This window comes from Gouania willdenowi, chromosome 13 (assembly GCF_900634775.1).
Source record: "Gouania willdenowi chromosome 13, fGouWil2.1, whole genome shotgun sequence".
NCBI classification, from domain to species: Eukaryota; Metazoa; Chordata; class Actinopteri; order Blenniiformes; family Gobiesocidae; genus Gouania; species Gouania willdenowi.
In genome coordinates, this window is record NC_041056.1 from 39,582,711 (window position 1) to 39,599,381 (window position 16,671).

General features: G+C 40.5%; 1 protein-coding gene across 2 annotated transcripts in view; it reads left to right on the forward strand.

Moving 5' to 3' along the window:
* The window catches only part of ecel1 (endothelin converting enzyme-like 1), a 103,100-nt gene that overhangs the window by 61,940 nt on the left and 24,489 nt on the right, over positions 1 to 16,671 (forward strand). For both annotated transcript variants that reach the window (XM_028465746.1, XM_028465747.1), the window contains 3 exons: positions 2,124 to 2,198; positions 9,712 to 9,815; positions 13,430 to 13,488. In XM_028465746.1, coding sequence (XP_028321547.1) covers positions 2,124 to 2,198; positions 9,712 to 9,815; positions 13,430 to 13,488 — 238 coding nt within the window. The remainder of the gene's footprint in view (positions 1 to 2,123; positions 2,199 to 9,711; positions 9,816 to 13,429; positions 13,489 to 16,671) is intronic.

The window sequence follows — 16,671 nt, forward strand, 5'->3', positions numbered from 1 at the left end:
TGTTAGTTTTGGGGGTTTGGGTGTTTGTGGGTTTTGATGTTTGTTGGTTTGGGTGTTTGTTGGTTTGGTTGTTTGGTGGTTTTGGTCTTTGGTGGTTTGTGGTTTGGGTGTTTAGTGGTTTTGGTGTTTGTTGGTTTGGTTGTTTGGATGTTTGTTGGTTTGGGTGTTTGTTAGTTTTGGTGGTTTGGGTGTTTGTTAGTTTTGATGGTTTGGGTGTTTGGTGGTTTGGGTGTTTGTTGGTTTTGATGTTTGTTGGTTTGGGTGTTTGTTGGTTTGGTTGTTTGGTGGTTTTGGTCTTTGGTGGTTTGTGGTTTGGGTGTTTAGTGGTTTTTGTGTTTGTTGGTTTGGTTGTTTGGATGTTTGGGTGTTTGGTGGTTTGGTTGTTTGGATGTTTGTTGGTTTGGGTCTTTGTTCGTTTTGGTGGTTTTGGTGTTTGTTGGTTTGGTTGTTTGGATGTTTGTTGGTTTGGGTCTTTGTTAGTTTTGGTGGTTTTGGTGTTTGTTGGTTTGGTTGTTTGGATGTTTGTTGGTTTGGGTCTTTGTTAGTTTTGGTGGTTTTGGTGTTTGTTGGTTTGGTTGTTTGGATGTTTGTTGGTTTGGGTCTTTGTTAGTTTTGGTGGTTTGGGTGTTTGGTGGTTTGGATGTTTGTTGGTTTGGATGTTTGGTTGTTTTGGTGTTTGTTGGTTTGGGTGTTTGGTGTTTTGGATGTTTGTTGGTTTGGGTGTTTGTTAATTTTGGTGGTTTGGGTGTCTGGTGGTTTGGATGTTTGGTGGTTTGGGTGTTTGTTGGATCTGGCGTTTGTTGGTTCTGGTGTTTGGTGGTTTGGTGGTTTGGATGTTTGTTGGTTTGGGTGTTTGTTCGTTTTGGTGGTTTGGGTGTTTGGTGGTTTGGGTGTTTGGGTGTTTGGTGGTTTGGTGGTTTGGGTGTTTGGTGGTTTGGTGGTTTGGGTGTTTGGTGGTTTGGATGTTTTTTAGTTTGGTGGTTTGGTTGTTTGCTGGTTTTGGTGTTTGTTGGTTTGAGTGTTTATTGGTGTTGGTTGTTTTGGTGGTTTGGGTTTGGGTGTTTGTTAGTTTTGATGGTTTGGGTGTTTGGTGGTTTGGGTGTTTGTTGGTTTTGATGTTTGTTGGTTTGGTTGTTTGGTGGTTTTGGTCTTTGGTGGTTTGTGGTTTGGGTGTTTAGTGGTTTTGGTGTTTGTTGGTTTGGTTGTTTGGATGTTTGGATGTTTGGATGTTTGGATGTTTGGGTGTTTGGTGGTTTGGTTGTTTGGATGTTTGTTGGTTTGGGTCTTTGTTAGTTTTGGTGGTTTTGGTGTTTGTTGGTTTGGTTGTTTGGATGTTTGTTGGTTTGGGTCTTTGTTAGTTTTGGTGGTTTTGGTGTTTGTTGGTTTGGTTGTTTGGATGTTTGTTGGTTTGGGTCTTTGTTAGTTTTGGTGGTTTTGGTGTTTGTTGGTTTGGTTGTTTGGATGTTTGTTGGTTTGGGTCTTTGTTAGTTTTGGTGTTTGTTGGTTTGGTTGTTTGGGTCTTTGTTAGTTTGGGTGGTTTTGGTGTTTGTTGGTTTGGTTGTTTGGATGTTTGTTGGTTTGGGTCTTTGTTAGTTTTGGTGGTTTGGGTGTTTGGTGGTTTGGATGTTTGTTGGTTTGGATGTTTGGTTGTTTTGGTGTTTGGTGGTTTGGGTGTTTAGTGGTTTTGGTGTTTGTTGGTTTTGGTGTTTGTTGGTTTGGGTGTTTGGTGTTTTGGATGTTTGTTGGTTTGGGTGTTTGTTAATTTTGGTGGTTTGGGTGTCTGGTGGTTTGGATATTTGGTGGTTTGGGTGTTTGTTGGATCTGGCGTTTGTTGGTTCTGGTGTTTGGTTGTTTGGATGTTTGTTCGTTTTGGTGGTTTGGGTGTTTGGTGGTTTGGGTGTTTGGCGTTGGTGTTGGTTGGTTTGGATATTTGGTGGTTTGGGTGTTTGTTGGTTTGGTGGTTTTGTTGTTTTGTGGGTTGGGTGTTTGGTGGTTTGGTAGTCTAGGTGTTTGTGGATCATATTAATTCCCTTCTTCTTCTTCTTCTTCTTCTTCTTCTTCTTCTTCTTCTTCTTCTTCTTCTTCTTCTTCTTCTTCTTCTTCTTCTTCTTCTCCTCCCTCAGCTGAAGCACATGATGGTGATGACAGGTTACCCAGACTTCCTGCTCAAACCTGAGCTCATCGATCAGGAGTACGGAGTGAGTCATGAGCCTTTGCATCGTTACTATCAGGGATATCATTATGATTACAATGACCAACAATTTTTTTCAAATTAATCTTCCCCTAAAAGTCATTTACATTTACGTCCTCAATTACTCAAGTTCAATTAGAATTAATCACAACTACTGAGCCTTTAATAAGGAAAAAAAACATAAAACTTAACCTTCCTCTTGTGTTAGCTTTCTGTTAGCATCTCTTATGATACCGGGGCAGTTTTGACTAAGGCTGAAAGATTAATCACATTTGCGATATTCTCGCAAACAGTTTCATAAAATGCAATTTTTTTGTTCTTTTTTTGTACTGACATGCTACGTCCTTACCGGCCCAGTTATTGGTATTTTTTTTTTTTTTTTTTTAAAGGATTTTTTTGGCTCTAGTGGCCTTTATATGACAGTTGCTAGACAGGAAGGGGGTTAGAGAGAGCAGGGAATGACACGCAGGAAAGGGTCCCAGGCCGGGAATCGAACCTGGACCCGCTGCAGGTGAGGAGCTATAGCCTCTGTACATGGGGCGGGCACTCTGCCCACTGAGCTAAACACCGCCCCAGTTATTGGTATTTTTAAGGTCGCGTTAATCGTCAAGCCTCAGACCAGCATTGATACTGCCGTGCTGCCTGTCAGTCCTCCTTAAGAACTTGTATGGGGAGCAGACTGATGGGAGGGGCTTCTGTACACAGTCATCGCCTCTTCGCCTTGCTTCATGAGTATGCACGTCTGTCGACGCTATCTACACATTTATTATTGTTTTCAGCCAAAAAGCTGCACACTACAGTAAAACACATGGCTATTTAAGCAGCTATTGTGATTTTGAGTCAGAAAAGTGTGTGCCGCTGCAGAACCAGAGCAACAGAACCAGATGAGTTGTGTGTGTGTGTGTGTGTGTGTGTGTGTGCTGTGCGGGGTTCTCTATGGCTTAACCTTTAGCCTAGCCGATAGTACTCTGTTGCAGCCATGCTCCTGCCGTCGGTCGCGCCGCCTACGTCTCCTCCAGTGGCGGTGAGTGCTGGCAGGAAAACTCGCTGCTTCGTGGGCCGCTGGGTCGTCTCGGTGTAGCAGTCGAAGGCTGCATAGGTTTCCTGCACATCGGTCGCTACCGTGCCTCGGCTGCCGGCAACGTTTAGTAGTAGTCGTGACTTGCGATCATATATTATTTTACAGCTAAAACGTTGTGAATATGGTAAAACAAGTGTAAATCAACATAGTAAGCCTTGTTGTCACGAGCCAGTGCAGCAGCAACCATCAGAACACAGCTCACTAATTCTCCTTTTGAACAATTTTTCATTGTTAAGCTATGTTTGATATGCTTGATTTGAATATTTGTATTGTTTACGTAGTTGGTTCAGCGTTTTGTTATTATAAAAAAGTTATTTATACAGTATTTTTTACTGTTTTATTCAAACATTTATAGTGTTTTATTTAAAACTATTTATTTTGTATTTTTCATTTATTTTGTGTGCAATATTGTTAATTATGTAAAAAAAAAATAAACAGATTGATTTTCATTTATTGTTTTTTTTTAATATATATATATTTTGTGTTTTTCTATTGATTTAAAAAAAAATAAGGTATCAATAAGGGTATCGATAAAGTACCGGATTAATAAGACCAGTAGTATAGTAGTTAACACCATCACTAATGTTGAAGAGGTAAAGCCACAGATTTGTTTGCTTTATTGTTGTAATATGTTCTTTAAAATGTACATTTTATATTTATTTAAAGTTTAAATAAATCTGAAATGGTTTATTGTGAAACAGATTGATTTATTGTTTGTGTTCATTGAAAAATACATGACAGGAGGCCCTTTAAAAAATAATTGCATATTAAATCGCAATTGTACGGAAGCCCTAAAGGGCCATGCTTTCATACATTTTTTTTCTCGAGATAACGAGACTTTGTTTTCTTGTGATAACGGGATAATTATCTCGAGATAACAAGACTTTTTTCCCCATGATAACGTTGCTATGCATGATCACAGACATATTGAATATTCAATATTTATTGTGTCGGTGGTTGCACTTTGTTGACGATCCCTGTCCAACGTCTCAGTGTCAGCTGCTCATAGGAAACAATGGGATATTTTCTGCTGAATTGATCAATAATCGTATTGAAGATCAGCTCGTTGCAGCTTGTAGCACATTGGCTATTTCATAACGGTTAGAATGAGACATTATTTGGGTCTTTCTAACTTTACTGAAGTCCTGATGCAGTGATCTATGTTCTGCTACTCCTCTGACATTGTGACACTGAATCATGTTTCCTGCAATGATTTACTGTTTCGTTATCTCGAGATCTCGAGAAAAAATAGCAATTAGATTTTTTCCCAAAATCGTTCACCCTAGTTTTGACCCATGTCATAAGTCAGCTGTCAAATACACTGAAAAATATTATCTATCATCTAATTTGTATTTCTTCTCTTGATTACCTTGTTAGGTTTCCTTATCAATGAAAATATTAGTTTTGATTTTTTTGATGTGGACGTCTGAGCCTTTTTTCTGTCACTATGCCCTTAGATTTTGTTTTATTTTTTTAAAAGGTTAAAATGATCTTCAAGAGAACTGACAGGTATTGCGAAAACTTGATACATATTTTAATGAATGTTAACTATGTATGTATAAGACATAATTCCCCTGGTTTACAGATTTTTTTTTTTTTACAATTATGTCACAATTGTAATTATTTATCTACACAATTACAATTATAACTGACCCTAACCCTGGTTCCTATTTTATCATCGTTTTTTACGTGAGTAAAGATTTACCATCTGACATCTCTGTGCATCTATGGACATTAGCAGAAAACATGCTGACACAGCTGTAATCAACCATCATTATATGACCACTCCAAGGGAAAGGACATAAAAATGATTATTTAGATCTCAGCCTGTCATCCTTGTCATTTTCAGGCAGCTTGTGATGTTATTTTTTTAGTTCAGTTTTTACAAGTTTATTCATACCGGCCCTCAGTTATCAACCATTCGTACTTTCAGATCTTAGCGTACGACTTTGGAGCTTATTGGTGACTAGAGCTCCTGATGGCCCCTCACATGGTCCATGTAGGCTACCTGGGGCCCGCGGGTCCTTTGTTGGTGACCCCTGAGTTATGATATGAACCTTCAAGCTTTGACCCGAACCTGACAGCAAAACCTTATAAATATTTGTGTTTGTTTTAGTGGTAAAGCCCGTGCTTCGTATGGCCGCCGCGGTTCGAGGGGGTGCCGCGGGGGGTCTCCGGTTGTGCTGCTCGGCGCGTCTCTGGGGCCCGCGGCGCCGTGTGCCCGTCTGCGCCGTCTGCCCTCTCTGGTGGCCCGCCGTGCGGACGGGCCGGGCTCCTACCAGACAGGCCTCCTACATGGACACTTCACATCACTCACTCCCAGCTGGTCTGGCTCACCCACTTGTTGCACCACACTCACATACCCAACCCTTGGGGGGCTGGATGGTGGGGCTGGGGGTGGAGGGGGCCGCCGCCTGCGCTACTAAGTAGTGGCGCAGGGGTGGCACTCCCACCTCTGGCTGCCCTACTAATCCCTCCAATTTTAATTACACCTCAACACACCACCCCCCGGAGCGTGGGACCAACACTTCCACCCTCCGGAGCTACTGCACCACATACACATATATACACATAGGCTGGATGGGGAGCACCACTCCCCTCCATCCACCCTTTTTTAATAGCACTTCATACATTCACTAAACACATACATTCACTCAGGGGATAGGGAAGTGCCTCTCCATTGGGGAATGGAGAGGCACCATAACAGGGTGGTGGGTAAATTCACACATCTGAGCCTGTCGGGTGGGGGCCCGGCCCGTCTGTTGATGGCTGGGCTACCGTGTGGGGATCGGGGGTGCGGTCGGGCGTGGCGGGGCGGTGGGTCTCTGGGGGGTGTGGAGGGGTGTTGCTGGGGGCTCCCTTTGCGGAGTCTCTCCGGGTGGTGCCGGCCTGGTGGGGCGTGGGGGTGCCCCTTCCCTGCGAGTGGGGCTTGGCGCTTGTCTCGTTTCCTGGTTGCCTTGGGGGCGTGCCTTGCGGCGTGTGGGTCCGGGGCGGCTTGCCGCGCCGGTGTGGGGGGTGGGCGCGCTGGGGGGTGCCGGCGTCTGCGCCGGGGTTGGGGCGGGGTTGCTTGGCGCTCCGGGGTGGGGCGTCTGGGGCGCATCGCGCGGGCGGCATCAAGGAAAGGCGATCTGGCGCGCTCTGGGGTTCCTGGTCGGTGCGCCTGGGGGCCGGCGGGGCAGCTTGCAGCATCCCCATGGTGCCCTCGGCGACTATGGGCGTGGTTGTCGTCCCTGGGGGCGCTGCTCTCGGTGCTGCTTTCGTTCCGGGTCCTTCTGGCCTGGGCTGCCCGTTCTGCGCGGCTCTGGCCGTCTGCTGGGCGGGGGCCTTGGCTCCTCTGCTGGGGTCTCGGGCGGGGGGCTCTCTGGGCCCTTCCCTCGGGGGGTTGGGTGGGTGAGGGGGGGCTGGATGCTGGCGGGGGGCCTTGGGGTTGGGGGTTGGGGTCGGTGGGGGGATGCGCTGGGTGCTCGGCTGCTTGGGGCTTCCTTGGATGTGTGTGTGGGGGGCGGTGGCTGCCTCTCGGCCTGGGATCTTGGGGGCATCTGAGGGGTTGCTCGGCCTCGAGGGGGTTGCCTGGGGCTCCCTGGCCTCCGCTCTTTCTGCTGGCCTGGCTGCATCTGCGGGCCCAGGGCAGTTCCTGGGTTTGCAGTAGCGGTTTTTTTTTTTTTTGCACATATACTGGTATACGATGCACTGGCACGCCTTGGGATGTGGGATAAAACTCATACTGGGCTTAACTTTAGACACGTTAATCCCAAATACCTGCTTTAGGTACTACCATTCACTCATTCCCCCTGTTCACAGCCACCACCATTATAGCTAAGCTTCACACTTGTCACCATTCTGGCTGGATTACACAACATAATAAGCACAATTTATTGTGCTTATTATTGTGCTCACATCTCACCCTAGTGTGAACGTAGCCTACATCATCTTTGACACTTACTGTGTTTAGTCTGAGCTGAGTATAGTTTGGCCAAAACGAAGACTCTAGAAATCATCCACCTGATCCGCCCTAGACATCATTCACATGTTTACTTTGCCATAACAAGGTGAACTTTCTGGACAAACAAATCTTAGAGTGTTTTAACCTCACTAACATTGTTCTATATTAGGGCAACAATGGAATAGTCCTGATTGGCGACGGCTCATCTATGAATATAAGCAGTGATGTAGAGCGGTGGGCCATGGTTGTCAAAGACCTTTTCCTTTTTGAAAATATGTTCTTTTCATCTGTAACCATGGGATTTAATAAAGCTTTCTAATTGTCTGACCTTCAACTAAAAAAAAATGAAACAGTTTTGGGTATGATTAACAGAAGAGAACACTGCACTGAGGTACTGTAATTTAGTGAGGGCGAAGCCAATTCTCAATTTACTTCATCTAGGAGTAGCACTTTCTACTGAATTAGCAGCTTATTAGTAGTTGAGGTCTTAGTTTCATTCAGTCCACACAAAGACAAGACCAATTCAATCTGTTTCTAGAAGCAAAATGTATCTGTGAGTGAAAATAATAGTACATCTCTGCACATAATGACTCTCTAATGACAGCTAGCACAGTGACTGTGTGTTAATTGTTCATCAACAGGTCACAGCTGTTTGTTTCCCTGCTGTAGGACAACGTCATCATTTTTTAGTTTCATACTCTGGCAATAGGATGAGGATCTTCTTAGGTTTTAATGGAGGCACTTATGCAACCGAATGTTATGCAGTTGTGACGAAAAAATGTTCCAACATACAACCTATTCAATCTGCATCTATAAGTGGATATATACCATACATTGAGAGTGGACTCATTTTTATCTCTTCAGATTCTGTTGTGATATCTCTTCTTTTAGATATTACACTACAACTTGCCATCTACCACAGGTTTATTTCATCAAAGTCAGCTTTTTACTCTAATGCTGAGACAAAGAGGATGAGAAGTCAGTGATTACCAACACAGCAGCAAGTGAGAATGGAAAAAAGAAAGATTAAAGGACAGACACAATAATTACGCTCAAGAAGTTTCTCGTGGTTTAAACATTTTCAAAATCGTAAATGCCGTTGCAATAATTACGTTCCAATTAAAAAAAAAATATATATATATATATATTATACTGTGTTTTGATGAAGTTTGTTGGAACTAAGAACTAAATTATTTAAGTTTTCCTAATAAGGAATAACACTTTTTTTTAACAAAATTAACTTTTTATACACACATCTGTGCAGCCTGTTGTAAATCATTGAAATGTATTAATAAATTAAACCCTTCCCCCTCTGTAAAGAGATAAATGTTCTTCTGTTGCATTTACTGACCATCTAATTCAGGGTGTCCAGGTTGCCCACATGGACCATGTGAGGTGCCCTCAGGAGCTCTAGTCACCAATGAGCTCCATCTGAAATCTGATTTATTTTAAGTTAGTACTTAGTAACGTTAAATACTGCTGATAAAGTTATAGCATCAAATTCACATTTTTAAATATTTATTTTCACTGAAACTTTCTGACAATGTTTTTAAGTGTTGCAGATCTGCTGTATGAATATATGTTTAAAAACTTAAAGTGGTTTTCTATCAAATTGAATGGAAATTAAACAACTGCATTAATTAGGAGAAATAAATCGTTTTATGTTGAAACATTTCCTACCTTTTTAAGTTAGTCACGGTTTCAGAAAGGTTGGGGACCCCTGGTCTAATGTGTTACTAATTATCATCGTTAGTGTTAATGCTAATTATATATCTGAGGCCGAGACAAGACCTCGACCTACAAAATATGGTTTTGAGACCAAGACCGGTCTCGACTATGACAACACTATCAGCTGTAGTCCCTTTCATTGTTGGGGGACCATATTTTGATTTCCAAAAAAGAGACACTTTTCTTGTATTTACTTTGAAATGACAAAATACAATATCGCAAATACATAAGTTGTTATTGTCCATAAGGTTTAAAAAGCATGAATGTTCACACGTAAAGTTTATAGCTACAGAAAAGCTGAACAACATTTATTTATCCAGAAATTGAAGTTATTTTGTTACTTCCTACATTCTAAGTTTCTCCCAGTGGCTCCTTCATTTTCAAACCCCTCTCTGAACCTCCATGGAGATTTTATCTACCAGGAGGATCTTCTTGCTAAAAGTTTTTCATTAAATCCCCCGGAAATTGGTTTCTTTCAATCCATCTTGGACTTTGGTCTCTGTCTTCTCTCTGCCTTGTGTCCGATGATGTCGGCATCTTTATGGATTCCGTCAAGTGTGCTGTATGGTACAACTCCGTAGCTTTCAGAAACTGCTGGTCAGATCAAATATTAGCAGAAAATAACATGTTCCTGAGATGCGTTCAAGGTCCCTGGGAAACGCGGACATTTTCATGAGTTTTTAAAATCTGGACGTCCGGACATATCGTTTCATATGTTTATTTCCTACATTTATAAAGTGTTCTCACTCTTATATCTGTGGTTTGCAGTTTGATGTGGATGAGAAGACTTACTTCAAGAACATTCTCAACAGCATCAAGTTCAACATCAAGCTTTCTGTCAAGAAAATCCATGAAGAAGTAGACAAGACGGCGTAAGTATGGAAGCAGTTACACATGATGATGGCATCAAGGATTCATCCAGGCTATGGTGGAGCAACTCAGACTCATTAACCCTCCTATTATAACACCTTCTACCTTTTACCCTTAGGGACATTCTGACTCCAGGGTTTTGTGCCAGGCATTTAGTTTATTTGTTGAATACATAAATAACCCCTTGATAATGAAACCTTGACCTGTTCTCTAGCGCCTCCATCACGACAACCTTGAAATTAGAATTAATTTATCTTCAAAAGTTTTCATCCAAATCTTCTCAAATTTACTGAAACGATTAATGACCACAAGAGTATGAACCCTATTGGTTGTGGTGACGCTATTACCTTTCCTACAGCGCCACCATCGGGTCAAACTTTCTTTTTAGAGTTGGTGTTTTTTGAAAATCTGTCATTCAAATCTTTTATAATTTGAGGTGCACATTCATGACTCTCACCAAATTTACCAAATTGATTGACGTCGGTGGCCCCCCTTTTCCTCTCAAAAACATTAATTTACTACTTCAGATGAGAGTGCCTCAAAATCATGGTCCTCCTCAACACAATCCTCTGTGTCACTTTCACTGTGAAAGAGCTGTTACAAAATCTCATTGACAGTAAACCTTTTCTGAGAGGATATTTTCAAGAGAGAAAGTCAAATGTGACATAGGTTCATTACACATAGAGTGAAATATACTTTTTTTGTATAGAATTAAACGACTTAATTAACATTCTTAAAGATTGGTGATTCCATATTTTTTTGTATTATGAACTGGCTGATTTTTACTGTAGACGGAGCAGAGATCAGCACAGCCTTCATACAGTCAGTATCTCTGCTTTGTCTCCGTCTGTCGTTCCTCCTTACGTAAGTTTCTCCATCAGCCTGAGTGTCCAGAGCACCGATCGCTGCTGAACAAGACTAACGCGGTGATCGTTTGTTTCCTTCTATTACAAACTTGTTGACTTTTACTATATACAAGCTGCTCTGATGAGGGTGTGTGAAAAAATGACTGATCAGAATGATTAAGTGGGAGCACGAACGATTTAATGTAAACAGTTTCATAGGTCCACCTTAAAGGGAATTTCATTGTTTTATTGTGACGGAGCTCAATTTTTTGGTGGCATGAAGCTTGAAAATTGGAAAAAAAAATCCATAAATTAGCTGCGTCATTGTTTAAGCCGCAGGGTTCAAAGCGTGAGAAAAAAGAAGCGGCTTATAGACCGGAAATTACGGTACATGACAATTTTATTAGTGCTGTCAAAAGATTAAAAAAATTGAGTGAATTTAATTATTATTTATAAATTTCATTAATATTATGTTATAATTAATTAATTATGCTGCTATTAATTATCTTAGTTATCTTATTCATTTTGTTTTTAATCTCACCAAAAATTGCTGAGAAAAGCTGTCAGCTTTAGGTATTTTTATTTAAATAAATTACGTTATTGTGGCAGATCAAAATATTGATATATAACAAAGTGGCTTTATAAAGTCACTTATTGTTTTTTTACAGACTTAAATAGGGATGTAGTGATTAATCGTACGGCAGTTACAAATCGATTCATAGGTATCACGGTTCATTTCGATTCTCTGAAAATTTAATCGCAGTACTTTTTTTAAACAGCAGCAATATCTATTTATCCTTCTCTTGTCCAGAAGCGTAGGCAGCGTGCGGAATCTCCTACTACTCTCTTTCTGGCTATCTTCTACTCTTAAACATTGTCATAAATGATTCCTTTCCCCTTTAGCACCGAAAGAATATCTGTAATAGTCATGTTTTTCTATTAGTTTTGTCTACTAGCGCGTAGCATCTCTTCTTCACTGCAAGAATATCTGCATGCCAACTGACCACTGGGTTACTAGCGCCCTCTGCTGGTCCAAACAAATATCTGATGTAAATACAGTGCAATGACTCTTTTTTTTAAAAGTCCAATTGTTAAGGCACAAAATACATTTTTAGTTGCACTTTTAAAAAGAAAAAGAACTATTATGCAGGTTTGCATTATTTACTATAGAACCAGAATTTAAATTAATAGACTTCTTCTTCATTTGTATTATTCTTTTATTTATTTCATTCAAGATTTATTTTTAGTTAAATTGCATTGTTTTGAATAGTTTATCAAGGGATTCTTTTGACAATGAAAAATAAAAGGAAAATAGTACATTATATCATCATTTGTTTACAGTCCCATTTTGTAATATAAATCGTGAGAGAATCGTATCGTGAACCCAGTATCTTGAATGGAATCGTATCGGGAGTTGAGTGAATCGTTACATCCCTCGACTTAAACCATTTACATTCCTCTGTATTTGACACTAGGCCCAAGAGCTGCTGCCACCTTTAGTTTAGACCATCGGGGGAAATATCGATGTACTTTTGTCATTCTCCAAATACAAGAAAATACAAATGAAATAAAACAACAGGTCCATATATAGTGCTATAAAGTTTGCTCATCAAAAACAGTAAGAATACTTTTCTGAGCAATGCCATTATTGTTGCTTTTTCTTTCCTTCAGATAATAATATTTATCCACTGACTTTCTTTATTTGTCACTCATTTTGGCTCTGAACCATCTTGTCCAGTGTGGATTGGAGACATGGCGTGCTCGCAGCATGTTGCAGTAAGCACTGTCTGAGTGTCCATGCAAGCTGTCCGTGCTCGCTGCTACATATTTAGCATTAAGGCGATAGTGGAGGCTACAAAACCTCCAGTGATTGGCAAACTCTTTCTTGCACAATTTGCACAACTGGGCTATAGTATTTTATTTAGTATTTAGCCTTAATTGCAATTAATGCGTGACAGCTCAAAATGTTATACTTAATCAATTCACCCATCAAATTAGGAAAAGTCATGAAATATAAAGCAAACTATTATTTTTTGAATGATAAACACTGAAAGGGGTGATCGGAGGGTTAAGGACAAAGAAAGCTTCACTAATGTCACCTAACATGCCTGTGACACTTTCTTTTTTTGGGGCGTGTTTGTTGCTGTGGTACTGAATATGACCAACAAACACTAAATCAACGCACGCAGCTGGAAAAACCATTTGACTTACTTATCTGCAGCAGCCAGATAGCAAGAAAAGTGCTGCAGGACATGCACATTATTATTCTGAAATATTTCTTTGCCCACATGGACTGAGAGCATCTCTGCAATGGACAGACGTTACACACATTAGTCATACACTTGAAAATTACTGTAGTATTAGCCCTTGTGCATCATCCTGAAATCACACACACTTCTATTAGCTTTGTGAGCAAAAAGGGAAAGTGTCTATGTGTCTGTCACTCTGTCAATTTACTATTATATGAAGAAATGCTCACACACAACCGAGCCGTCTCTCTGAAACTCCCACAACAAGAGTTTCTCACATTTGTTTGAATTAGCCGTCCTCTGCCAATGGATTAGACCCATGGCTTTAAGTGGATTACAACAACCAAAGTGTGTGTGTTCAATATGCAGGAGGGAACTTTGGTCGTGGGACCGCACACACTGAATGTTTCTCACCAGGTGGCTTTCAAAGGGTTTGGGATTCTGCTCAAGATCTGACTTTAATTCAAGAAGGTTGATACGAGGCTTAAGACTGTGTGTGTGTGTATGTGTGTGTGTGTCCAGGTGGCTCCTCCCCCCACAGGCCCTTAATGCCTACTACCTCCCAAACAAGAACCAAATGGGTAAGTTCGTGAGTTTTGCTTATTTGATTCTATGATTTTCATTTAAATATACGTCAGCAATGATATTATGGCCTCTGATAGCTGAAGCAGATAACACAGATCATCTCGTCAGGTCACCTAATGGTGGGATGTTAAATTAAAGGTAAATGTGTCCTTAGGACGGGGGTGTCAAACTCATTTTAGTTTAGGGGCCAAATACAGACCAGTTTGACCTGAAGAGAGCCACAGATTTTAGGTGGACAGAGTTATTCACTCTTCGGCAAATTATTGTTCCTGAAGAGTTATTTCGGCAATAATAATTTCGATTTTAAGATTTACTTCATTTTACTCCAAGCATGTAAAAAATGTGAGCCACTAAAAATATTGTGGAGTTTCACAAAAATTGTGAATTTGAGATACATACAACTGAATTATTGATCATTTACACAATAATTCATGTTCATTTGTACTGTCTCCTGCAGGCCGAATTGGATGCTCTTGAGAGCCAGATTTGGCCCCTGGCCTTAGAATAAAGTGCAAGAATATGAACCAAAGTTTCAGCACTGATAGCTGACTCACAGCATATCAAACTTTGCAGCTCTTGTGTTGTTTTTCATGTCTGCAAAAGTCCAAATCTGTCAGAAATGCTCAAACAGGAAGAACAATGAACGCGTAATAAGAAAACCAGTGACAGACCCTAACTGTGTGTGTGGTCCATTGAAAAAGATCCCGTGGTCTGAGGTTTGTTAAGAGTGAATTTTTCCTGATAATCTGCTCTGAAACTTGTTTATTATTTACCACTAAAACTTCTTGTGTGTGTGTGTGTGTGTGTGTGTGTGTGTGTGTGTGTGTGTGTGTGTGTGTGTGTGTGTGTGAGGAAAGCTGGCTTTTTCTCCTATAAGGGACAGCACATGTGAGTGAGTTCTGTAGTGTAGCTTGTTTAGGGGAATAATAATAAGAAGCACTCAGTGATCATCTAACTGTGTTTTTCATGCTGTTCTGAGAAGTAGAGTGCAGCAACTCCTAAAACAAGTACTTTAACACAAAATAAGCATAATGCATTTCAGAAATGTAAAAAAAAAAATTGAAAAGAACATTGTTTGACTGTACTCTATGAACAATATCAAAAACAAAATCTAGTTATATCTCAATATAGGCGATATTGTCTTGTATGTTGATCTTTGTGTTCAACCGAGTTCATCAGCAGCACCAACATGGCCTTAATGTTAGATTCACAATTTTTCCGATCTCCGACTTTAGGTGGCGTTCCAAGTCACTTTTTCAAGTACGAGGTCGGACACTCGCAAATTCAAAATTGCTTGGAACGCATCATTAGATCATGTGTTTAGATCTCTTTTGATCGCTTGATTACTAGAATATTTATACCATTTGGACAGAAAGGGAAGACTTCTGTTGTGAATATTGTCCACCGCTACAGAAAGTGTGTTGCAGTTGTTGTTGTTGGTGTTTTCAACCAATTCAAACATGGACAGCTGCTTGAGGGGGTGAACAAACCTTTGCCCTCTCATCAGTCAAGCTCTGCTTCCATCTTCACCTGTACATTTTCATTATTCCCCCGAGAGGAGCGACAGCAGTAACACCTTCCCCCTGCATTTCACCATGTTAACGATCCCTCCCCTCGTCTCAAGAGATCTGTGTGTGTGTCTGCACTGCTGAATGAATGAAATCTCCTGCAGGAAAATCAATGATGCACTCGCAAACTGATGGTTGAGGACAGAAGAGGTCGGACAAACACAGTCATCACAGCCCTGTGAACTTTCCCTTTAACCAAGACACTATATTATTTATCTTTCCTATTCTATTATACATAGTGTGGCTCCTCCTCTTTTTTTCCCTTCACTCCTGCATCCTCTTTAACAGCGTTTTTCAAAAATCATCATAATTCTTCAAAGCTAGGGTGGGCATTTTAGGAAATAAAGGCACACTAGATCTTGTCAGGGATGTGTAGGCGTTGGTGTGGAGGAGGTTGGAATAGTGCTCAAAAGTCCAGAAAATAAAATGACTGTAGAAAGCAAATCTTGAATAGCGCAAACACACAAGAGGGCAAAAAAGGTGCACATGAACAAACTCCATTAAAGTAATTATGAAATAAAAAAGTGAAGTCAAACAAACAAGTCATTATCCGCTAGAGCAGTGCTTCTCAACCTTTTCAGCACACAACCCCCTACTGTAGTAACAGTCATGTGGAAACAGGGCCATCAATAAAGGGGGGTACAGGGGAGAGATTTTTGGGGTCCATCCATAAAGTCAGCAAAATGATGGTCCATTGTTCTATGAATCTGTGATAACCACATTTATTTATCTGAATAATATCAACTGTTATCCAGGAAGTTTAGTATTAATTGCACTATAGTATATGGTCATTATAAAGATGTAAATCCTTGTTTTAATCAGAAATAAAATGGGTGAAAAGTAACCAAAAATGGTGGAAAAGGTGGTGAAATGGAATTTTAAAAGCCACAGAAGTTGTTCAAAAGTTGCAAATTAGAGTGGGCAAAAATGGACAAAAAAAGTGGTAAAAAGGGTTCATAGTGTCAATATTGGAACAATTAGATTAAACTGGCAAATGATGGGCATGACAAATCGTGAATATAGTTAAATTGGCAAAACTAAGCATGAAATATTGTGAAAAGAGGTTAAAAATGACAATAATGGTTGTGGAAATGTCTTGCCAGTGTCTCGCGACCCTAAATAGGGTTCTGACCCCAAGGTTGAGGACCCCAGAACTAACTAACCATACAACAGTGTTTTAACAGGGTGCACTATTAAAGATATAGATGTAAACCCAAAGACCCAGAGCCTGATACACATGGCAGAGTTGGTCTTTATTTCTTCCAGCTTTGGCGTCTGCACTGTTTTCCAACTACAGAAATTCCTCAGGGTTTCTGCTATGAAGACATCATATATTTCTATATTTCATCAGCCTTCTTAACCTCAAAAACCCCAGGGATGATCAAAATCATTCTTTGGCAGTCTTTGTGGGAAATGAACAGCATTTAGGTCATACTTTATATGAATTCTTATTTGAAATGTACATCAAAATACAAAACCAACAAATGAATAAAACAGACATTAAATAATGTCTGTAGGACGAGTTGATTCATTCCCCAGCAGGAGGGAAAATATTGCCTATGTATAGATATCGGAGGCGTCTATAATGCACGTACATTATAGATGCAAAAA